General features: G+C 41.3%; 1 protein-coding gene and 1 long non-coding RNA gene across 8 annotated transcripts in view; one reads left to right on the top strand and one right to left on the bottom strand.

Moving 5' to 3' along the window:
• Positions 1-25,621, bottom strand: part of LOC125169598 (uncharacterized) — a 120,917-nt gene that overhangs the window by 21,886 nt on the left and 73,410 nt on the right. The gene's annotated exons all lie outside the window — the stretch shown is intronic.
• CB4H12orf56 (chromosome B4 C12orf56 homolog) overlaps positions 1-25,621 on the top strand; it is a 113,114-nt gene that overhangs the window by 17,612 nt on the left and 69,881 nt on the right. For all 3 annotated transcript variants that reach the window (XM_047865070.1, XM_047865068.1, XM_047865069.1), the window contains exons 2-3: positions 10,387-10,567; positions 19,181-19,256. In XM_047865070.1, the coding sequence (XP_047721026.1) occupies positions 10,387-10,567; positions 19,181-19,256 (257 nt within the window). The remainder of the gene's footprint in view (positions 1-10,386; positions 10,568-19,180; positions 19,257-25,621) is intronic.

Raw genomic sequence — 25,621 nt, 5'->3', positions numbered from 1 at the left:
AAAATGGTGCATGAGATAAAATCCAGGAGAACCTAGTGCATGCTTCCAGGTGTCCTCTCCCATCAGAGTACCACGGATGTACTTAACCTTCCCAGCAATATGTGCATCGTACTACCAAGTTCAACTGAGCCTTGGTGTACAGAATTTGTATTGCAGATGGACACATGCACATGCAGAGCCTACATGAGTGACCTCAGCTACTCAGACTCCAGCCCCCCTTCCACCTACTTACCCTCACCCCCAGAAAAACTAGGTGCTGACTACAGATTACACTGTCAGAATAAATTTATCTGCTCAAACTGATACAGGATGACCCAATATACACTTGTATCAGGCTGTCAGAATATTCCAAGGCTTGTTGATTATCTCCTAAGATATTTTTAAAAGATGTTTCCCAAGGCCCAAATCTTACAGTTGGAGTACCACATGGCTCCAAGTAATAGTGATGGTGGTTATATAGTAAGAAACTTTCTCAGGGGCACAAAAAGTCAGGTCAGGCATTAGAAAGTGCTAGAGGGGTGCCTGGTGGCGCAGTCTGTTATGCATCTGACTCTTGATTTTGGCTCAGATCATGATCTCTCAGTTCGTGGGATCGAGCCCCGCATCAGGCTCTGTGCTGACAGTGCAGAGCCTGCTTGGGTTTCCTCTCTCCCCTTCTCTCTGCCCCTCTCCCTGCATGCTCTCTCTCTCTCTCATTCTCTCTCTCAAAATAAATTAATAAACATAAAAAAAAAAAGGAAAAAGGGGTGCCTGGGTGGCTCAGTTGGTTAAGCGTCCAGCTCTTGATCTCAGCTCAGGTCGTGATCTTGCGGTTCATGAGTTTCAGCCCTACATCGGGCTCTGTGCTAATGGTGTGGAGCTGGCTTGGGATTCTGTCTCTTCTCTCTGCCCCTCCCCTGCATGTGTTCACTCTCTTTCTGAAAATAAACTAAAAAAAATTTTTTTTTTAAAGATTAAAAAAGAAAGTGCTACAACTTACGAATGGTCTTAGAGTTTTTATAATATTGACTGGAAGAATTTAGGAGGCCATCTACAAATAACTCCAACTTGCCAACCTCAGTTTCTAATGAGAAAAGATAAGCTAAAGGTACAGTTTATACTAGTGGAGAAGTATAAGTATAGCACTGGGTCAATAGTAATTTCATGCAATTGTATTTAAAAGAGGTGATTTGTCAAATAAATGTAAATAGTTTGATTTAATTGTATATGAGACTTTGTATGTCAGCAAATTATAGAAAAAAGTCTATTCTGGGGCACCTGGGTGGCTCAGTCAGTTCAGCATCTGACTTCAACTCAGGTCATGATCTCACAGTTCGTGGGTTTGAGCCCTGCGTCAGGCTCTCTGCTGACAGCTCAGAGCCTGGAGCCTGCTTTGGATTCTGTGTCTCCCTCTCTCTCTGCCCATCCCCGTTCATGCTCTGTCTCTCTGTCTCTCTCTCTCTCTCAAAAATAAATAAAAAACATAAAAAAGAGAGACCCAGCAATTAATTGCATTACTAGGTATTTATCCAAGGGATACAGGTATGCTGTTTCACAAGGGGCACATGCACCCCAATGTTTATAGCAGCACTATCAACAATAGCCGAAGTATTGAAAGAGCCCAAACATCCATCAATGGATGGATGGATTAAGATGTTGTGTGTGTGTACACACACACATACACACACACACACATACACACACACTGGAGTATTACTTGGCAATCAAAAAGAATGAAATCTTGCCATTTGCAACTATGTGGATGGAACTAGAGGGTATTATGCTAAGTGAAATTAGTCATTCAGAGAAAGACAAATATCATATGACTTCACTCATATGAGGACTTTAAGAGACAAAACAGATGAACATAAGGGAAGGGAAGCAAAAATAATGTAAAAACAGGGAGGGGGACAAAACATAAGAGACTCTTAAATATGGAGAACAAACAGAGGGTTACTGGAGGGGGAATGGGCTAAATGGGTAAGGGGCATTAAGGAATCTACTGAAATCATTGTTGCACTATATGCTAACTTGGATGTAAGTTAAAAAAATAAACTAAAAAAAAAAACAAAAAAAGAAAAAAGAGAAAAAATTTCCTGTTTTCTGATTTGCAGTTCTAAAATTATTTTCATGGAGATATTCAGATATTTTTTTTAAACTTAAAAAATTTTTTTTTTAACATTTATTTATTATTGAGAAACAGAGAGAGACAGAGCATGAGCATGGAAGGGGCAGAGAAAGGGGGAGACAGAATCTGAAGCAGGCTCCAGGCTCTGAGTTGTCAGCACAGAGCCTGATGTAGGGCTTGAACTCACAAGCTGCAAGATCATGACCTGAGCCAAAGTCGGACGCTCACCCAACTGAGCCACCCAGGCACCCCAATATTCAGATATTATTATCTGTATTAAAAGGTGTCGGGGTAAAAGCACTTCTTTCAACTTTGATAAATAGTCCTAAAAACATAAATTCAATGCTATATGATACAATGAATAATGTTCACTTATTTCCCACGTAAATAAGCTAAATATTTGTTTACAAATAAGATTTAAATTATTACTACTTAGCTTATTTTAAACCATTTAAAGTATTTAAGCTTACTTAAAATAAGCTACTAAAGCTTATTTCTAAGACATAAAGTTAGAAAATTTTAATTTTTTCATAAAAGTAAACTGTACCTCAACATGGGGCTCAAACTCATGGACCTGGAGATCAAGAGTCACATGTTCTACTGACTGAGCAGCCAGGCACCCCTAAAGTTAGAAAATTTTAAACAAAGTAGTTCTGTAGGAGCATGACATCTATCATCTACCTACCTATCTATATCTTTTCTTGCTTTGGGGCAAACTAGAAACTCTGGCTTTGAATTTCCTAATGACGTCTCTGGTGTAAATGCAAAAATTTGCTTTTCAGATAACACTAGGTCTAAAATAAATTGCTAACGTAGGATTGAGTTCAACTGTGTCCCACTGAAGAGCTTTATTTTCTCCCTTCAGGCACTGAAGGCATATTCTTTGGACCAAGTCTCCTTGCCTGACAGTGGAGAAGCCTCCTAGTCAGAAAACTTTTTACCTCCCATGGATGTGTAAATTAGCCTTGCTTAGCTCCTGGGTGGTCCTCTCATGCTTCACAAACATGCTGTGGTCTTTAAAAAAGACTGATTTTTTTTTTTTTTTAATTTAAATGCAAAAAACAGAGTGAGAGTGAGAAACGACCTTCCTTACTCCAACGTTGTCCTTGTAATTCAAGTCCAAGTTGAATTAAATGTTTCTGTAAGAGTTTGTTCTATCTACAGTATTGTAGTCATACCATAATCTCTTTATAGTATATATACATATATATATGCATATATACACTTTATACCATAATCTCTTTATTTGCAACTGAGATTGTGACTGTTAGATGAACGAATAAGAGAATGGAGCAAGTGGAAAGTGATCATTATGGCACTACCACTGTTCACCGTTACTGTCCGTTTATCCGATGTCATCCACCCTTTTATAGAATATGATGTGTCCCCTTGGCTGTGTGGCAGTCATCACTATAATCATTTACCACCTCCCTTATAGTGGGAGGCCTCACAGTGTGCACAGAAATGTCTTTTTAAAAGTCATGTTGCCGTAGATTGACTTCATGCATCATGCTAGATGTTGTCCTCACTGTCCACCCCGCTTTAGTTCTTTGGTGACAGAGTGACACATTTGTGCTTTAGGACTATGAGATGCTAGGGCTACCAGCTGAAATATTTTACAAATCAGTGAAACAACTGTCTTTGTCATAACATGTAGATGATTCTTAGAATTAAAATAGGTAAAACTAAATTATGTACTCATTGTACTTATAATGTTAAAAGACAGGCCCCAAATGGAGACTTAACCTAATTCCATTTTCATCTCTCCCAGAAATGGAATCTTAAACCAGTGAATCAGGAACCTCCTGATGAGCACTAGTTGGGTAATCTGCCTGGTAGACCCTTACTATCTCCTAAAGGAAAGTAACTTTGCAATAACTAACATTTTTGCCAAGTATAACTTCCTTGTTCCCACTCCCTTCTGCTTAAAAGTCTTTTCATTTTGTACAGCCCCTTGGAGTACCTTTCTATCTGCTAGATTGGATGCTGCCTGATTTGAATCGGTTTTTGCCCAAATAGACTCTTAAAATTTTTAACATTGCTTCAGTTTATCTTTGAACAAATCTCACCACCCAGAGATAACCACAGTTAACCACGTAACATTCCAAACCGTGTTCTGTGCACTAACACATATGGAACCACATTCCACATATCAGTCTGTAATCTTATTTTTACTTTACAGCATGTCATGGATGTCTTTCCATGCCAATGAATACAGAAAATATTTACACGAATAAATGCCACCACAGGGTATTTAAGGAAGGTATTATGTTCTTTTTTTAAATACTTTTTTTAGGGGTATGTAGGTGGCTCAGTTGGTTAAGCGTCTGACTCTTGATTTCTGCTCAGGTCATGATCTCACAATTTGTGAGTTTGAGCCCATCATTGGGCTCTGTGCTGATAGCTCAGAGCCTGGAGCTTGCTTCTGATTCTGTGTCTCCCTCTCTCTCTGCCCCTCCCCCACTCATGCTCTGTCTCTCTCTGTCTCAAATAAATAAACATTAAAAAATTAAAACAAAAACAAAAACAACGTAAATGTCCATCAGCAGAAGAATGGGTAAACACACTGTTGGGATTTAGAAGCATTAGAGTAGTACTATGAGCAGATAAAGAACAGGAACCTCTTGGGGCGCCTGGGTGGCTCAGTCAGTTAAGCATCCGACTTCGGCTCAGGTCATGATCTCGCAGTTTGTGAGTTTGAGCCCAGCATCGGGCTCTGTGCTGACAGCTCAGAGCCTAGAGCTGCTTCAGATTCTGTGTCTCCCTCTCTCTCCACTCCTCCACCACTCATACTCTGTCTCTCAAAAATAAATGTTAAAAAAAAAATTAAAAAAAATTGTTTTTACATTTATTTATTTTGAGAGACAGAGCACTAGTGGGAGAGGGGTAGAGGGGGGTAGAGAGAGAGAGAGAGAGAGAGAGAGAGAGAGAGAGAGAGAATCCACAGCAGGCTCCAGGCTCTGAGCTGCCAGCACAGAGCCTGATGCAGGGCTCAAACTCACAAACCGTGAGATCATGACCTGAGCCAAAGGTCGGATGCTCAACCGACTGAGCCACCCAGGTGCTTCCAAAAAAATGTTAAAAAAATTTTTTTTTCAAATGTTTATTTAGCTTTGAGAGAGAGACAGAGCATGAGTGGGGGAGGGACAGAGAGAGAGGGAGGCTCAATTTAAAGCAGGTTCCAGGCTCTGAGCTGTCAGCACAGACCCTGATGGGGTGCTCAAACTAAGGAACCATGAGATCATGACCTGAACTAAGTCAGATGCTCAACGGACTGGGCCACCCAGGCGCCCCAGGTATTATGTTCTTGAATGACAAAGCTAACCAAACTCGGTGACTATAGCAACTAAATAAAAAAGAGATCTGGCCCTACTTCAGTCTCAAGTGAAAGAATTAGCAAAATTTGACTGAAACTCCTACACAATAATGAATCCAGCTGTTTGATTACTGTTTGGATTCCAGCCCTGGTTTTTTTTTTTTAATTTTCTAAAAACATTTTTAAAAATTTATTTATTTATTTTGAGAAAGAGAGAGAGAGAGAGAGAGAGAGAGCGAGCAAGTGAGCATTTGTGGGCAGAGGAGGGGCAGAGGGAGAGAGAGCCCATGCAGGCTCCACATTGTCAGCCCAGGGCCCCGACTTGGGGCTGGATCTCATGACTGAGAGATCATGACCTGAGCCATTATCAAGAGTTGGACGTTTAACTGACGGAGCCACCCAGGTGCCCCTAATTTTAATTTTTTTAAACATTTTTTTAAATTTTAAGTAGGCTTCATGCCCAACATGGAGATGACCCTGAGATCCAGATTCACTGGCTCCACAGACTGAGCCAGCCAGAAGCCCCTCCAGTCCTGCTTTTAGAATAGAAACACTTTTATTTTTCCCTGACAAAATCCCTACCTCTGACCACTAGTTAGGGCTGTGGTCTTAAACTTTAGTCGTTTTTATAACATTGGCCTTGGAAACCAACTGCCTTATCTCGTAATTCTAGTTCCACCTTTTACCAGTTTTGTAAACTTAACATCCTCTGAATGTTCGTTTTCTCACTGCAAAATGGGGTTTATAATAACTACCTCATATATATAGTACTATATATTTGCCATGTTCCATAAACTGTGCTATTATTATTCAAATTATTATAGGTACTTTTTCTCCTCCCCAAACTTCTAATAAGCAATTTGAGGCAGACATAATTACATATTTATTTATACTCAGTCTCTACTTGAAGCCTAATTATTACCAGATTAATATTAAATACACTTGGAATCACACCAGTTAGACCAACGTATGTCTTAAGGAACACTCTTCTCTATAGACTCCAGAAGGACTGGAAAGCTAACTGTAAGAGAGAAAACCATAAAGGAAAGTATAAAACATAGGTGAGTATTTGATTTCAGGGTACAGAAGACATTTCTAAGCATAAAGGGAAAAAATAGGACAAAAGTTGACAGCTGTATCAGTTAGAAATTTTAAGTTTCTATTTGTTTTAAAAAAACACACAGAAAAGTTTTCTATGAATTACAGCATTGTACCATAACCTCAAAGACAATGAAAGGCATAGATAGCCTGCATAGGTGAGCTAAACTGAATACCTACTGATTCCCCCTTCCCCATTTGAAAGTCTTTCACAGTTTTCCCTGACAATCTGTCCCACATCACCCATCATAATAATCTCAAAGAAAAGATCACTCACTCACAAAATAAGACTCTTCAGGTTGACCTGATTATTTACATAGGTACAGCAAGAGTGTTAATTTACCAGATAGGCCTCCTTAAAAATACTTTGCAAAAACTTTTGTCTAGAAGTTTTTATGAATGTCAGGTTCGACTTTTAAAAGTCTTTATTACTTGCTTTTCCTAGGCTAGGAAATCAGGCCCAAGAAGCTCCACCAGATTTCTCTTGTAGTACCTATAAGTTTGAGCGAATTTTGAGGTCCTGAAAATTTGTTGATTGCCTGTCTTGCTAGGAAGTGGTCTTCCTAATACCTGTAAGCCAGGTCTCTGGGCTAGTTTTCCTGGGAGGGCGTGTAAGGACTGGTTCCATAAGTACAGCCAAGCATTTGGCCCTTAAAATGGATTGCCATACCTGGTTAAATGAGTGTCCTTCTTCTTTTTTTTAATGTTTATTTATTTATTTTGAGACAGAGGGAGACAGAGAGAATCCCAAGCAGGCTCCATACTGTCAGCACAGAGCCTGACACGGGGCTCAAGCTCATGAACTGTGAGATCATGACCTCAGCCAAAACCAAAAGTCGGACACTTAACTGACTGAGCCGCCAGGCGCCTCAGAGTGTGCAGCTCTTGATCTCAGTGTTATGAGTTCCAGCCCCACGTTTACTTAAAAATAAAAATTTAAAAAATATAAATTGAAAAACAGGGGGCTCCTGGGTGGCTCAGTCGGTTGGTTAAGCATCCGATTCTTGATTTGGGCTCAGGACATGATCTCCCTGTCTGTGAGATCGAGCCCGGAGTTGAGTTCTGCACAGAAAGCACAGAGCCTGCTTGGGATTCTCTCTCTCTCTCTCTCTCTCTCTCTCTCTCTCTCTCTCTCTCTGCCCCTCCCCTGCTTGTGCTTGCATGTGTGTGCTCCCTCTCTCAAAGTAAATAAACATTAAAAACAATCTTAAAAAAATAAAAAATAAAGTATTAGATGTTAAATTTTCTTATTTTGGGGGGAATTATAGAACTTTTATTCTTATATAAGTGCTTATCTCTATAGGTCATCAAAACAGGTCTGTTTAATTAATTTATTAATACCCTCTGGAAAGAGGAAAATGTAACCCACCAATGTAATCAGAGGTAAAGGCTTTTCTGAATTGCAGACACCTAGATAAAGAGCATATAATTTCACAAGAAACTATATGTAAACATAGAAACACAATTTCACTGGTTCAGATACATAACAACTGTTCTCTTTATCAAAGGGTGGTAATCAGTTGCATTTTACTGGACACAATCAACTTGTATCAGCATGAACTAGAATAATTTGCACTATTACCAGTTTTCTACAACTTAGCATGTTGTTTTTGTTTTTTTTTTCAAAGTAACCTCTAGACCCAAAATGGGGCTCAAACTTACAACCCAAAGATTAAGAGTCACCTGCTCTACTGACTGAGCCGGCCAGGCACTCCTACAATTTACAGTGTTTTAAAACAGCTCAAAGACAATAAATGATGGAGAACAGCTAGATCATCTTTTTTGCCCATTTCAAAGCCTTTCATAATTTTTCCTGGCAAAGGCAAGAGACAAATATAATACAGAATTACACAAAACAAAATCTTAGCCATATGTATAATAGGATTCTAATTAAAAAAATTTTTTTTTAATTTTTATTTATTTTTGAGAGACAGAGACAGAGCACAAGTGGGGGAGAGGCAGAGAGAGACGGGGACACAGAATCTGAAGCAGGTTCCAGGCTCTGAGCTTTCAGCACAGAGCCCAGTGCAGGGCTCGAACCCATGAATTGTGAGATCATAACCTGAGCCAGAGATGAATGCTTAACTGATTGAGCCACTCAGGCGCCCCAGGATTCTAACATTATAAGCATATCTTTGAAGGTCTCAAATAGCTTAAGGTGTTTCTGAAAAATATTGCTCAGAAGAGGATCCTTTACTAATTATAAACTTAAAAAAATTTTTGAGAGAGAGAGAGAGAGTGGGAGGGAAGTAGGGGCAGAGAGAGAGGGAGAGAGAATCCCAAGCAGGTTCTACATTGTCAGTGCAGAGCCTGACAACGGGCTTGAGCTCACCATGACCTGAGCCAAAAATCAAGAGTAGTGCGCTTAACCTATTGAGCCAGCCAGGCACCCCACTAATTATATAAACTTTTATTATTTTTTTTTTTTTAATTTTTTTTTTTTTTTTCAACGTTTATTTATTTTTGGGACAGAGAGAGACAGAGCATGAACGGGGGAGGGGCAGAGAGAGAGGGAGTCACAGAATCGGAAACAGGCTCCAGGCTCTGAGCCATCAGCCCAGAGCCCGACGCGGGGCTCGAACTCACGGACCGCGAGATCGTGACCTGGCTGAAGTCGGACGCTTAACCGACTGCGCCACCCAGGCGCCCCTATAAACTTTTATTATTAACGAAAGCACATCCTTTGAACACCTCTACTGGACTATGCTTCGTTACCTTGGTTTGAATTACTCTATATATTTGAAAATAATTTCAAAAGTTAAATTCGAGTAGATCTTGATAGCTTTTCATTAATTTATCTTCCTATCTTTAATTCCTCTGAATTAGATTTTTAAATTATTGCCATTATTTGATATTTCCTTCCTATATTTGTGAAAAGAGAATGATGAAATTGATCACAGGAAACATTTTATACAAATTGTAAGTGCTTGCGAAACGTCTATAGAGGAGGGGCACCTCAGTGGCTCAGTCCATTAAGTGTCAGGCTTCAGCTCAGGTCATGATCTTGCAGTTCACGAGTTTGAGCCTCTCATCGAGCTCTGTGCTTACAGCTCAGAGCCTGGATCCTGCTTTGGATTCTGTGTCTCTGTCTCTCTGCCCCTTCCCTACTCATGCTCTGTCTCTGTCTCTGTCTCTCAAAAATAAATAAACATTAAAAAAAAATTTAAAAAAAAACGTCTATAGAGGTATTCCCCCTGATGCTTGGATTAAAGGTTTTAAATATGCCTCTGGTGATTCTCTGACTCTACGCTTAGCTTCTCAGTCAGATGCTATTGCTGCCTACCTGTCATAAAAAGGGAAGTAGAGACGATCTAAAAATCCTAAGTATTTATTGAGAACTTTTCTCTTTTTAACCAAGAATAGAATTTCTTAAAAAAGAATAGAAAATGGAGTACTTTGGAGAGAAGAGAAAGCTATTTAGGAGCAGGAAACTTCCAATAATTCACACTTAGATGTTTGTATTCACAGAATCTTTGTACACTGTTCCCCACAAATGGACATTGTGTACTACATAGAAAAATCCTAGGTTAAACCTATTAATTTTACATTTTTAAGATCTTTTAAAAAATCTATTTTCAAAATGAAAATGGGGAGGGATATATTTTAACACACAAAAACACAGTTTCTATTTATTTCGCAATCCTATAGTGTAAATAGTTACTTGAGTTCTGCTGCTGAGCATATTTTTAGTAAAGACTAAAACAAATAGGGGAAGAATTGAGAAACCTGACCAAGAGAAAAGATATTCCAGGAGGAAAAAAAAAAAGAAAGAATGGAGTTTAAATTTGCCCTAAGCTTTAGGGGATTTATTATCACAGGATAAAGTTGTATTTGTCCTCAGTCAGTTCAATTTTTTTTTTTCCAGATTGATGATTACCCACAATTTCTGAGTCCACCAGACAGAGAAACCAACCAACATATTCGTATCATCTATTCTTCAACTGTTTTGAAAAAAGAGTGTGAAAAATCAAAAGGTGTCAAGAAATTCTCATTTCCATTTCATCCATCTCATTTCCATTTCATTGCCGCTTCTAACAACAAAAAAGGTATGTAATATATTTCTTAAAGTGACACAAGAAAAGATGTATTTCATTATGAGACAAAAAAGAATGTTCTTTTTTTCCTCCCCAGCTTTACTGAGGTATGACTGACAAATTACAATTATATATAAGGTGTCTAATGTGATGTTTTGATATAGGAGTACATTTGAAATGATTATCACAATCAGGCTAATCATCTCTCATAGTTGTCATTTTGTACGTGTGTGGTGAGAACACATTTGAGATCTATTTCCTTTGCAAATTTCAAGTAAACACCATATTATTGTTAACTTTGTTCACCATGTTGTGCATTTTGGTCTCCAGAACTTATTTATTTTATAATGAACATCTATCTTTTGACTAACATCTACCTTTTTTCCCTAACTCCCAGCCCCTGGTAACTACTGTCTTACTACCTGTTACTATGAGTTTGTCTTTTTGTGCTGGTTTATTTCACTTAGCATGATGTCCTCCAGGTTCATCCATGTTGTCTCAAATGGCAGGATTTCCTGGTTTTTATATTTTATTTAATTTATTTATTTCTTAAGTACCCTCTACACCTAACATGTGGCTCAAACTCATGACCCCAATATCAAGAATCAGATGCTCTACTGACTGAGCCAGCCAGGAACCCCAGGATTTTTTTTCTTCTTTTAAAGTTCAAATGTGTGCGTAAGGATGTCTGCTCCACCCCCCCTCCCAATTTTATTTATCCATTCATGTATTCCTGGACACTTAGGTTACTTCCATGTCTCGGTTACTGTAAATAATGCTGCTATGAATATGAGAGTACAAGTATCTGAGATAATGACTTTATTTGCTTTGGATATAAACCCGACAGTGGGAATGCTGGATCATATGGTAGTCCTATTTTAGGTTTTTGAAGAACCTCCGTACTGTTTTCCACAGTGGCCGCACAAATTTACATTCTCACCAACAGTGCACAAATGTTCCCTTTTCTCTACATCCTCATCAATACTTGTTATCTTTTGACTTTTTGAGGTTAACTATCCTAACAGTTGTGAGGTGGTATCTTGTGGGTTTTTTTTGTTTTGTTTTGTTTTGTTTAAATTTGTCTTTGAGAAAGAGAGAGAGACAGAGAGAGAGATGGTCAGGGAGGGGCAGAGAAAGGGGGAGACAGAGAATCTGAAGCAGGCTCTGCACTGTCAGCGCAAAGCCCAATGAGGGCTCATGACCTGAGCAGGGGTCGGATGCTGAACCAGCTGAGCCACCCAGGTGCCCCTCACTGTGGTTTTGCTTTGCAATTCCATGATGATTAGTGAGCTGACCCATCCATTCTTGGCACCATAGTGCCTGGGCAAAGCTTGCCATACATGAAGATATGTAGAAAGTAACCAGAAATATTGTGAACATGGCTTTAGGAAAACTCCTGATGTCATCTCTTTGAATCTTGGCTCCCACAAGCAAGGGAAGCCACAGGGTCCTACCTTGAAAAATATGGTTTATTATGGTTATTAACAGCATTCAATCTTCATTCAGAAGTATTTGTTGGGAACCTTTTCACCCAAGAACTATGTATGCCTCACACCTAGACAGAAAGATGAAAGGCCATCTTTAATTTTGTTTTCAGGGAGCTCAGCATCTGATGCAGATGATTTTCCCACTGTGCCCAAGGAGATCTAGAAATTTCACAGTGGGATGGAGAGAGAAGGGGAGGATGAGGAGTCAGGGCTCCTGGAGCTCATCCAGCTCAACTAGAGCTTACTTGCTTTTATGCTTCACATTTTGGGCTTTATGTTAATGTTTCTGATGAATATGTTTTAAAAACCTAAGGATGAATAGATGAAAATAGAACATATAGTTCAGCATTACACTGCTTATTTCATGGTCTTATTTATATATGTATATGAAATGTATATGTACCTAAGGAGCCCTTTAAGCTATTAATCCCCATAATTGGCAGAGAAGAGGAGGATGGGCTTTGGACTGGCCAAACCCACATTTGAATCCTGGCTCCCACCTTTCCCAGCTGTGTGACCGTCTACAAGTTACAACCTTTGTGAGCTCCAGCTTCCTGGTCTCTATCACTAGCTTCACAGGGTTGTTGTATTACATGAAATGACGTGGGCAAGGCAGGGCACACAGCAGGAAAGCAGTCAGCTGTTAAGATGGCATCCTTAGCGGAGAAGAGGGGCAGAAGGAAGTCTGACAGGGCTCCTGGATAAGTTCTTCCACTTCTGGCCTCTAGCCAGAGTAGCCAGACCAGCCCACACGAGCCAATTCATTCTTCACTAGACTTCACTCCAAGTCAGACTCAGAATTCTTAGAGTATTGAATAACTACAAAGTGTGAGAAAACTGTCCAGTGTTTGTACACTCTCATGGATAAGTACCTTTCCACACTGACACTCTATGGCATGGCAACTATTTGTAGGAGTTGTAATTAGTCTTATTAAATCCCTGGTTGCTCACCAGGTCTCTTGTCACACTAATTAGGGAACCTAACTGGCGTTGGTTGCCTTAAATGCATATTTATCCTTGTCCATGAGCATAATTATTCTTGGATTTTTTTTTCCCCCAACATGTATAAGAAGATAAAAACACACATTAGAGAAGCTGATGACAGGTAAAAGTTTTATAAAATTTAAGTTCTTAGGAACTTCGCAAATGATGCTAAAAGCAGTGAAAACTTTTTTAAAAACTTAGCTTGTGGGGCGCCTGGGTGGCGCAGTCGGTTAAGCGTCCGACTTCAGCCAGGTCACGATCTCGCAGTCCGTGAGTTCGAGCCCCGCGTTGGGCTCTGGGCTGATGGCTCAGAGCCTGGAGCCTGTTTCCGATTCTGTGTGTCCCTCTCTCTCTGCCCCTCCCCCGTTCATGCTCTGTCTCTCTCTGTTCCCCCCCCCCCAAAAAAAAAAGTTGAAAAAAGAAACAAAACCATTAAAAAAAAAATTAGCTTGTGTTCATGTGCATGGCTGGTTCATAAACTTATAACTTTCCCCCACTCCCCCTTCCTTACTGTATTCTCTAAAGGTTCCATCTAACACTTTATACAATGAGTTTTGAAAACACAAAACTGCCACTGTCACAAGGAGTCATACACAGCACACCTTAGAGAATAAAAAACATCCCCCCTTCCAGCATGCCAACAGTAATGTGCTCTGATTCCTGTTCTCTGCCAAGCTGCTTGCTCCCTGGGTTGGGTATGACTACATACCCAGGACCCTCATGATTCATCTCCCAGACAGTCTGTAATATGTGGTCCTGAAGCAAGAGAGAGGCTCAAACCTGTCTGACCATCTACTTGAAAACAGTCATTACTGTAGCCATTAGTGTTAATCATGATGATATCATGGCTAGAGAAGTAGCACACATTAACTACTGAGCATCTGAATAAAGATAATTATTAGAACTTACTGCAAACCTCTAGGGCGAAAGCCTAGGGAATATTTGTGTCATGTGGCAAAGGAGCTTACACTCAAACCAACTGGATTATCTTAACAAAGGAAACTCAAAAGTGCAAATCATTTGTAGTAAAAATACTTAGTTTATTCATTGCATTTGCAACAGGATTCCTAATTAGGCCCTACTTTTCTGGAGATATATAGAAAAAGAGGCTTTTCTCTATGCGTCCTTACATGGGTCATAGGTAGCACTTTAAATTGTACTTTTTATGTGTAGCTCAAAGAGGATGGTTGTTTAACTCTAAATGAACAATGCTGATGGGAGTAGAGCAACTGTGGGGCACTCACTAGCTGCTAAAGCTCTAGAATGAATTGGGTTATTAGCCCTTTAGTTTCAGGTACATTCTTGAACAGCACTTTCCAGTAGAACTTTCTGCAATGAGGGAGATGTTCTGTATGTAGAATTATGTCTAATACAGTAGCCAAGAGCCACCTGAGCCACTGAGCACTTGAGATGTGAGTAGTGCTAACTGAATTTCAATTTAATTTTAATTTTAATAGCCACAGCTGTCTAGTAGCTATAGAAATGGTCACTGCGGTTCCTAAAGCATAGAAAAGACCTTAATGGCTTTAGGGTATATTTTGAAACACTGGCATAGCATGAAGTAGACTAATCCTCAAACCAGAATGAAACATAATAATTTGATGAAACATAAACTGAACCTAGGTTTTATATAAATATATGAGATTTTGTTTTATACCCAAAACCTATATATTTTCTAAAACCAATGAGATGGGAAAAACTAAAGCGACAAGGCATTGATGAGTCTCTCAGGCTTAGTGGATAGTTTTAACGTAGGCTTGGCAGTCTTCCTCATAGGAATAGGGTTTTGATAAATATAACTGGACATCTTGCAGGTAAGAAAGCACTGTTGTGGTTTTGTGTGTGTGTGTGTGTGTGTGTGTGTGTGTGTGTGTGTGTGTTTGTAGCATCCTTTCTAAAAAATATTCCTCAGGGGTGGCTGGGTGGCTCAGTTGGTTAATCGTCTGATTTGATCTCAGCTCAGGTCATGATCTCACAGTTTGTGAGTTCAAGCCCTGCACTGGGCTCTGCACTGATGGTGCAGAGTCTGCTTGGGATTCTTTCTCTCCTTCTCTCTGCCCCTCCCCTGCTTGTGTGCTCGCTCTCTCTCTCTCTCAAATAATAAAAATAAACTTTAAAAAATGTTCCTCAGCTGACCAGCACTACTGAACATGCCATCAGATATCCACTGTGCTAAATGGTGGAAAAACTTCATACTTAGGCTACTGAAGAAGACTGTAAACTGCTGTGTGCACACTAGAGAACATACTGGAACAGACAGAGGATAGGTCTCGTCTGTTATCTGTATTCAGGCTCTCTTGTCATTATGGCCTTGTACCTGCCAGACTCTGGCCACTGGCATCCAGGAGATCAGAACTCCTATCTGATGCAGACACAGAGACCATAGCTGTACTTCATTTCTCAGTGGAGATCACAGCTGATCCTGAGATTCTCCACACCATTGTTACAAATGAAATTTAAAGCTAACATAAAGAGGCAGGGACATAGGCACTAAAGTCATTTTTGGTCATAACCTTTTGATGACATCACACAAAAAAGAGAAAGTTCAAGGTTGGTTAGTGAACTTGGATGAAATGATGTTTAAGAGACAACTTACGTTCATTGTTTAGGGAATACGAACTTCCTAATAGAAAAGCCTCAGTGATTTCTTGCCCCCTTCCAGTATGCTGACAGTGCTGTGCTCTGTTTCTTTCCAGCTCTCCTCCTAGCTGTTTGATGCCTGCAGGAGGTACTGCTATATCCCCAGGACCCCTGTGGTACACCTCCCACACAGTCTGTAATGTGTGGTCCTGAAGCAAGGGGCTCAAACCTGTTTGACCTCTGCACCACAAGCGCTAATATGTTCTACCTAATTCCAGCAATGACCAAAGGCATTATTTGTATCACATTTAGTACCCAAGTTTGTGAAATGCCTACTATTAGAAGTGTCTATGATGACTGGGGTCTTAGACTTATGTAGAGGTTTTTCACTTGCAAGTAGAAAAAACTGACTCATTTTGGAGTCTACGTAATTAGTAAAAATTATTCACTTACAAGTAGGAAAAACTGATTGATTTTGGAGTCTCCTAAGGAATCAAGAGGGGAACAGAAGGACCCAATAGTGGAAGACCAGAAACCCAGAGGCCTGTTCCTGAGCCTGAACAGCCTGTGAGAGACTTTCTTCTGGATGCAGCTAGTTTCAAAGACTCCTAGTTCAGCCTCTCACATCCAAATGTCACAAGTCTAGAGGGAGACATTGATCAGCCTAACTTGGATCAGAGCCAACCCCTAGACCAGTCAGGTATGGCTTGGATAGGGGTGGATCCAGATTTTGTGGGGACTGAAGCTCATATAACATGCAGAGCCTTCTTTAAGAAAAAGAGTTAAAACACCAAATAGAATGACTGCAGCACTCCCAAGATAGATAGGCAGAAGAAATCACAAACACAGAGCGTTTGTGGATACTCCCAAGAGAAGAAGTGAGACAGAAGGAAAACTGAAGTGGGAAGAGCCTGTGGTCTTGAATGACTGTGGTTAACATGTCTTCCCTTTGCAGATTTTATAAAGACATTTAACCATTGGCACACATGGTCAGGGCTTCTCCTAAGACTTTGGAAGGAACTCATACAAATGAGGGACCCTAGAGCTGAATCATCACTTACTTCATCAGAAGGAGCAGTCGTTTTTTTTTAAAAGATGGGCACCCAGGCGCCTGGGTTGAACGTCCGACTTCGGCTCAGGTCATGATCTCAAGGTTCATGAGTTTGAGCCCCTCATTGGGCTCTGTGCTGACAGCTCAGGGCCTGGAGCCTGCTTCGGATTCTGTCTCTCTCTCTGCCCCTCATCCACTCGTGCGCTCTCTCTCTCTCTCTCTCTCTCTCCCTCTCACAACTAAATAATTAAAAAAATTATTTAAGGGATGGGCATCCATACTGTGGAAGAGGACAGTTCCTCAAAGAAAAGAAGGCTCTGAGAAGACCACATGACAGATGACCACTACAGTTTGGTCCTTCCCATAGTCCCCCCCTGCAGCTGCAGTTTCCTACTTTTTTTTAAATTTTTTTTTTTCAACGTTTATTTATTTTTGGGACAGAGAGAGATAGAGCATGAACGGGGGAGGGGCAGAGAGAGAGGGAGACACAGAATCGGAAACAGGCTCCAGGCTCCGAGCCATCAGCCCAGAGCCTTACGCGGGGCTCGAACTCCCGGACTGCGAGATTGTGACCTGGCTGAAGTCGGACGCTTAACCGACTGCGCCACCCAGGCGCCCCTCCTACTTTTTTTTTAAAGATTATATTTTTAGGGGCGCCTGGGTGGCTCAGTTGGTTAAGTGTCTGACTTCGGCTCAGGTCATGATCTCATCGTTCATGGGTTCGAGCCCTGCATTGGGCTTTGTACTGACAGCTCAGACCTTGGAGCCTCCTTCAGATTCTGTGTCTCCCTCTCTCTCTCTCTCTCTCTCTCTCTGCCCCTCCCCTGCTCATGCTCTGTCTCTCTCTCAAAATTAAAATTTTTTTTAACCTTTATTTATTTTTGAGACAGAGAGAGACAGAGCATGAATGGGGGAGGGTCAGAGAGAGGGAGACACAGAATCTGAAACAGGCTCCAGGCTCTGAGCTGTCAGCACAGAGCCCGACGTGGGGCTCGAACTCACGGACCACGAGATCATGACCTGAGCCAAAGTCAGCCGCCCAACCGACTGACCCATGCAGGCGCCCCTCTAGCTATCTTTTTAAAGACCCCATCCAGCATCACCTTTGGCCCTCTGAGGTGAGAGGGTTCTTTCTCCCAGGCATGAAGGGGCCTTGGCTCCTCTCAGATCCATGACAGTAACAGAGAATTGTGCAAAGTGTTCAAAGTGTTCAAAAGGAATGGGGTCAAACTCAGTGAAAGCACACTTAAGATTTTGGTTTCATATTATGTAAATTTTACCTCAAAAGAAAAATAAACTGACAAAAATTAAAAGGGAGGGAAGAGGACAGAGAAGCAAGCAAACCGAGAAAGGAAGCAGCTGACAGCCAGCGAAATCCCGGAAAGGAATTCTCTGTGGGAGCAGGGCTTTCTCGATTTTCCCTCCCTGGCTCTCTGTATGGCGTGCGCATCCCTGCAGGGATGGGGAGGTGGTTCGACGGGGCCACACCGAGGTTCCCTTGGAGCCTAGAAAGTAAGGCTAGTACTGACCTCTTGAAATGGCCTATGGAAAGGTCCATTGGGTTCTTGTTCCAAACACTTATTACATACTGTTATTATTTGTTCCTCCAAGTAAGCAAACAAAATACACTTACATAATTGGGAGGACATGATAATTTTCTTGATGCAAGTTATGATCTGTTCTCTGATTTTTACTTTAAATTAATGTTTATTGTGTAACTACTCTGCCAGGCACCACGAGTCACTTTTATACACATTATCTTATTTTCAATCACAGAATTATCTTTCTTAATTAATTAATTTTTGAGAAAGAGATAGAGACTGCCAGTGGGGGAGAGGGGCAGAGGGAGAGAGAGGGAGAATCTTAAGCAGGCTCCAGGCTCAGCACCAAGCCCAACATGGGGTCAATCCCACAATTCTGGGATAACAACCCAAGCAGAAATCAAGAGTTGGACACTCAACCGACAAAGCCACCCAGGCGCCTTTCATCTTCATTTTTATAAAGTAAGATACTGGGTCCAAAATGATAAAGTAACTGGTAAAGTCTTGTAAATTGTAATGTTTTACAAGGGTCTGAAGTTGAGTACATGTTTTAACATCAAAGCCAAAGTTCCTTTTGTTCCATCAGGCTGCCCAGCTTATCATTTGGCCTGTTTGTTTTATTTTTTAATGTATGTTTATTTTTGAGAGAGAGAGAGACAGAGTGTGAGCAGATGAGGGGCAGAGAGAGAGGGGGACACAGAATCCGAAGCAGGCTCCAGGCTCTGAGCTGTCAGCACAAAGCCAGATGCGGGACTCAATCTCACAAACCGAGAGATCATGACCTGAGCCGAAGTCAGATGCTCAAATGACTGAGCCACCCAGGTACCCCTGCCCAGCTTATAATATGGGACTTGCAAGTTTTTGTGGGGATTTATGAGCAATCATCAGTTCAGTACATGTAACTATATCTTCTTCATAAAATCAAATTATGTAAAGTATTAAATGATTTTTTTCTATTTCTTTCTTTTTTCTCTCTTTTTAGTTGAAGAAGAGATTAATGGCCCTGTCTTTTGGAGAGGCAAAGAAGTTTGCCGAAGTTTGAATGAATCCTCTCTCAGGTGAGATTTTGTTCAGAGCATGTTTTTAATTTGCTGACTAAAACTTATTTTATATTTCAATTTGCTCATTTTAATGCTTTTTCTCTACTAATGGCTTTGGACCGAGTTTTATTTCATATATATAATAATGAAGAAGATATTTGGAGAGAATGTTCTTCTAAATTCAAATCCAGTTAGTTTAGATAGTAAAGTATAACATTTCTTATGTCAATGAAATATATAGATTTTACAATATAAATAAATAATTTATTAAAATTAAATTCAAATACATTCATAATCTCTTGTTCTGTGTAGGGCATGATGTTAGGCCCTGTAAAGGATAGAACGATGAGTAAGGCATAGTTCCTATCTTTGAGAAGCTGATTTCAACCAGAATGTGTGACATTTGCATAAACATAGATAACACAGAGTACACATATTAAGTGTCTTCAGTGAGTTCGAGTCCCACATCGGGCTCTCTATTGTTAGCACAGAGCTCACTTCAGACCCTGTGTCTCTCTCTCTCGGCACCTCCTCCCCTCTCAAAATAAATAAACATTAAAAAAAAAAAATAAAGAGGGGAAAGGTAATATTCAGTTGTGGGGAGAAGTCAAAATGCCAGAGAGATGGTGAATTTTCAGTGCACACGGAGAGGGAGATCTTGCAGCTGGAAGGGATAAAAAACAAAAGACAACAAAAAAAGGAAGATAGAGGCAGGAAAAGTAGAACATGTTTTAGGAAAGGTAAGCAGTCCACAGTGATTTAAAAATAGAATGGGGGGGCGCCTGGGTGGCTCAGTCGGTTAAGCGGCCGACTTCAGCTCAGGTCATGATCTCACGGTCTGTGAGTTCGAGCCCCACGACGGGCTCTGTGCTGACAGCTCAGAGCCTGGAGCCTGTTTCAGATTCTGTGTCTCCCTCTCTCTGACCCTCCCCCATTCATGCTCTGTCTCTCTCTGTCTCAAAAATAAAGAAACGTTAAAAAAAAGGAATTTAAAAATAGAATGGGGGGGGGGGGGGAGCCTGGCTGGCTCTGTCAGTAGAGCATTCACCTCTTGATCTCGGATTTGTGAGTTCAAGCCCCACATTGGGTGTAGGGATTACATAAAAAATAAAATAAAATAAAATAGAATAGAATAGAATAGAATAGAATAGAATAGAATAGAATAAAATAAAATAAAATAGTAAAAAAAATTAAAAAAATAAAACAGAACAGGAATACCAGGTATAAGGTTAAAAAGTAAAACTGGGCCCATGCTATGGAGAGTCTTAAAAGTCCAAGTGAACACTTTATGTGTCATTTCGTAGATTATGAGGAAACTATTGACAAATCATCAGTTGTGCTGTAATCCATTTGAAGAAGGAAAAATCAGAGGTTGGTGGGAAGTAATCAGAACCTGAACTGGACTAGTGGTAAAGGGAATAAAGAAAAAAGGATGGATGGAAGACACATTTCAGAGGCAAACTCTACAAGACTGGCAACTGAACATAAGAGACAGAGACAGAGAAGCCACTGTGGTTTCAAGCCAGGGTTACTGTAAGGTGATGTCTTTCAGAGAAATAAGGATGACAGGAGGGTTCAAGCCCAAGTACTGGTTTAGACAGGTTAAGCTTGAGGTCCTAGTAGGCCTCAGCTGGTGAAGTTCATCTGGCAGTAAAAAATTTTAGCCTGGAAGGCAGGAGAGAAGGCTGGATGTAAATTAATCAATTAATTAATTTATATTTTAGAAAGTGAGAGAGAGTGCAAGCAGGGGAGAGGGACTGAGTGTGTGTGTGTGTGTGTGTGTGTGAGAGAGAGAGAGAGAGAGAGAGAGAGAGAGAGAGAGAATATCTCAACCAGGCTCCACGCTTGGAGCTGACCTGATGTGGGGCTCAATCCTAGGACTCTGGGATCAAGACCTGAGGAATCAACAGTCAGATGCTCAACCGACTGAGGCATCCAGGTGCCTCCGGATGTAAATTTAAAAAGGATGTCCTGGGGCTCCTGGCTCACTCAGTCAGTAGAACACACTGATCTCAGGGTCGTGAGTTCAAGCACCACACTGGGCATAGAGCTTAAAGAAAAAAAAATAAATTACAAACAAACAAACAAACATATAAACAAATAAGTAAAAGGGAGCTCCATAAGCTGCAGAACCTGAAGTATGATTCTGTTGCACACCTTTAGTATCTAGACGTTAGGAGGAGGAGGGGAGCACAGGATCTGAAGAGCTGCAAGTCAGGAGAGATACTGGCATGGAGAAAATGAGTGTGGGTTGGGGACCTGAAAGGTCATGGCATGGGGGAAATATCCAAGTTAGGAAAACATTGCAAAATACGATAAAGGAAACATGAAGCCCTAATTGGGAAGTGTCTGCAAAGCTGTGCTTTTCCATACAGTGCATTAACTTAGGTTATTGAGGGGAGGGGGGTGTTTTTCCACTGCACTTTCTTTCAGTAACCTTCTCTTATTAAACAAGATGACCTACAAAATCTCTTCTAAACCCGAATTTCATTATTGTAACTTCCTTTCTCACACGAAAAAAAACTTGGCTTAGGAAGATGGATGCATAGATACATATTGGTTGATCGACTGATGTATTTGTTTATTTATTACTAAGAACACATCACCAATTTGCAGAATTTTAACTTTATGACCAACTATTCTGGACAAGAAAACTGGTGGAAACTTGGCTACAGTAACTAGCTCTCTTAAAGGTTTTTAAAGTTCAAGGAGGGGCGCCTGGGTGGCTCAGTTGGTTGAGCGGCCGACTTCGGCTCAGGTCATGATCTCAAGGTCCGTGAGTTTGAGCCCCGCGTCGGGCTCTGTGCTGACAGCTCAGAGCCTGAAGCCTGTTTCAGATTCTGTGTCTCCCTTTCTCTGACCGTCCCCCATTCATGTTTTGTCTCTCTCTCTGTCTCAAAAATAAATAAACGTAAAAAAAATTAAAAAAAAAAAAGTTTAAGGAGTTACCTTCAGAAATGATCTCTTGTGTTCCTGTCAGTGTTCTCAAGGCTTTGGAGGTTCTGATTATATTTGAAGCTGGAACATCAGGAAAACTTAACTGGCTAAGACAGGACTGACCAGTAAGTGTTCTGTTCTGCATTGCAAACCTTAGCTCAGAAAGCACTCTGAGACCCCTTTGTAATGCTGGGAGTCGGGGAGGGGCCAAAGAGCTTGAACCACTGAATCCCTCCACCAGGGTTTCTCAGTAGGGTGCTGTCCGGCATTTCCTGTGGGACCCCTCGTTGTCATGCAGAACACCTGCCCATTGTGGAGCAGGTGGGATTGGAGCGTACCAGGCTCTTGTCCACCAAGTGCCTGTAACACTCTCTGTGCACTGTGGCAACCACACATTTCCACTGGAACCACCCCTGCTAATTCCATCTATTGGCAAAGCTTGTTTGCATTTCCCCCAACCTCTTTCTCCCTTCTCTCTGCATTCCTCTATCTCACCTTCCCTAGTAAGCATCCTTGCTCTCCCTAGAAATTCTGTGCATGGGTTTTCATTGACACTCCAGTGTGATAATGTAATAATACAAATCTAAGATGGTTCCTCCTTAGGGGCACCTGGGTGGCTCAGTTGGTTCTGTGGGTTCAGTGTTGGACTTCGGCTCAGGTCATGATCTCAGGGTTCGTGAGTAATAGCCTCTCCTTGGGCTCTGTACTGACAGTTAGGAGCCTGCTTTGGATTCTGTTTCCTTTTCTCTCCACCCCTCTCCTGCTCGTGCACACATGTGGTGGCTGTCTCTCTCTGTCAAAATAAATAACTAAGCTTAAAAAAATAAAATAAAATGGTTCCCCTTTCAGTGGGACTTCCATTTTAGTAGGCATGGAAACCAGAAGCTCAAGGAGAGAAGCTTTATTAGTAGTATTTTGTTTTATTGAGGTTACATTGACACACAGTAAAGTGCAATGAAGTATACAGTGTGATACATTTTATCATATGTATCACCATAATCAACATCTGTTGCTCCCTGGCTGCACTGTGGCCTGGAAACTTTGTCAAGGCAGGAAGCTGGAGCAGTTGTTAGGTCTCACCTTGTTTGTTTTCCTACCTCTCAGAGATGACTGTCTTTGTTGTCCAGTGTCTAGTGTCTTTTTAACAACATTTCTTTTTTAAAAATATTTATTTATTTTTGAGAGAGAGAGAGAGAGAGAGAGAGAGAGAGAGAGCGTGAGAGAGAGCGAGCACAATGGGGGAGGGGCAGAGAGAGAGGGAGACACAGAACCTGAAGCAGGCTCCAGGCTCTGAGCTACCATCACAGAGTCCGATGTGGGGCTCCAACTCAAGAACCATAAGATCATGTCCAGTGTCCAGGGTCTTAAGAGCTGTTTTTATTTTTTTGTTCTTTCTTTCTTTCTTTCTTTCTTTCTTTCTTTCTTTCTTTCTTTTTCTTTCATTCTTTTTTTTAGGTGAGAGGGCATATCTAGTCCCTGTTACTCCATCCTGGCTTGGAACAGAAAAAAAAAACCCAACAACAACAAACAACTAGCAGAATTTTAATCTTTACACTAGTATATATGGAAGGGGATCTGGATTGGTTTCAAATCCTTCCTGGAGCCAGGGATAGCTCCAGAATTTTCATAAAAGAGATTCCATCAAAGAATGCAGCAGAAGATGGGGGTGGTTAAGAAACTTTTCTTCCTTTGGTTTTATGTGGTATATGAATTTATTTTTGGTGGTTGGCTGGGAAGCTATTGAAAATCTTAGGGAATGAAGGGCAGCAAAGCCCGCTTTCCCCTTGGCCTCTGCCTTTGGGAGCCTGCTGTTTTAAGGCCAATTCAACTTACAACTCCAATTCTAGACTATAATAATGAAGAAACCGTGAAGCTCAGAAGGACCTCAATTATCGGGCTTGCAAAGGCCTACTATTCTGCCTTTTACAGGAAGGTAAAACCACACCCTTTCAGGCAGCTTTTTCAACAAAGCTAAATGTCCAAAACAGGTTAGTTAGAGAGTCAGTTCAATAGGAGAGCTCATTTCCCTAACTACCCCTGCTGTTTGAGGTTAGATGGGCTACTGGGCTTGAACTTGCTACTCAGGGAGCCAGAATCTGGGATGCTCATTGCTGCTTCCTGGTGTTGTTGCTGCTTTGAGATGAGTATACCCTCTTTTATTTTTTTTCTTACGTTTATTTATTATTGAGAGAGAGAGAGAGAGAGAGAGAGAGAGAGAGAGAGAGCGCACACACAATCTAAAGCATGAGCAGGGGAGGGACAGAGAGAGAGTGGGGGAGAGAATCCCAAGCAGGTTCTGCACTGTCAGCACAGAGCCCGATGTGGGGCTTGAACTCACGAACCTTGAGATCATGACCCGTGCCGAAATCAAGAGTAGGGCCCGTAACCAACTGTGCCACCCAGGTGCCCCGAGATGAGTATACACTCTTAACGCGTGCTGGCTGGGCCACGTGAGGAGATAGCGCAGAGCAGGGTGTGGGACGAAAGCTCACCTGGAGTAAGAGCAAAAATCTATGGTTTTTTCAAGTCTGGCCTCAAGTCAGAATCTCTCAAGGGTTCATGGAAAGTTCAGACTTCTGGCCTCCACCCCAGACTACTGAGTCCTAAGCTTTAGGGATGGGACTCAGCAGTCTGTTTTTGGTAGCTCCCGAGATGATGCTGTTAGCTAGCCATCACAGTTTAGGAAATCTTGGGCTAAACAGTCAACGTACTCCTGAATTACTGAGATTCCTGCGTTCTGTACCCAGGACATGTCTATAATCCCTCAACTTCTGTTTTCACTGCCAGTCCTCTGATACAAGCAACTCTCCTCTCACCTGGATTTGCAACACCTCTCTCCACTCTCCCCCATCTCCACTGTCCGTACCTGCTGTGGTTGGAATGTTTGTGTCCCTCCCAAATTCCTGTGTTGAAATCCTAACCCCCAAAGGTGACGGTATTGGTAGATGGGCCTTGGGGCAGGGGGGTGGGGGGTGGGGTGCTTTAATCTTGAGGGTGGAGGCCTCATGAATGAGATTAGCGCTCTTGAGAAAGAGGCTCCAGAGAGCTCACTAGCCCCTGCCACCAGGTAAAGACACAGCAAAAAAGAACTGGCTGGGAACCAGGAAGAGTGTCTTTAGCATAAGGCAAAACCACACTAGCACCCTGATCTTGGACTTGCCAGCCTCCAAAACTGTAAGCAATACATTTTCTGTTGTTTATAAGCTACCCAGTCTGTGGCCTAACTGCTTTGAAAGTAGACCCAAACAAGCTAAGACAGTACCTCTCCACCCCTGTCTGAATCCATTACTCACCTTAAAGCCAAAATGATCTTTTTGCAAATGTCTCTTTGCCCCAAAAATAAAACTTTTCACATGTCTGAACAGCTCAGCATGCCCTGGCGTTTGCTTATGTCTCCAGCTTCATCTTAAGTCACTTTACCCCTTGCTTATCACACTGTCTAGAGC

Source organism: Prionailurus viverrinus, chromosome B4 (assembly GCF_022837055.1).
Source record: "Prionailurus viverrinus isolate Anna chromosome B4, UM_Priviv_1.0, whole genome shotgun sequence".
NCBI classification, from domain to species: Eukaryota; Metazoa; Chordata; class Mammalia; order Carnivora; family Felidae; genus Prionailurus; species Prionailurus viverrinus.
This window is presented reverse-complemented; position numbering and strand designations above follow the sequence as displayed.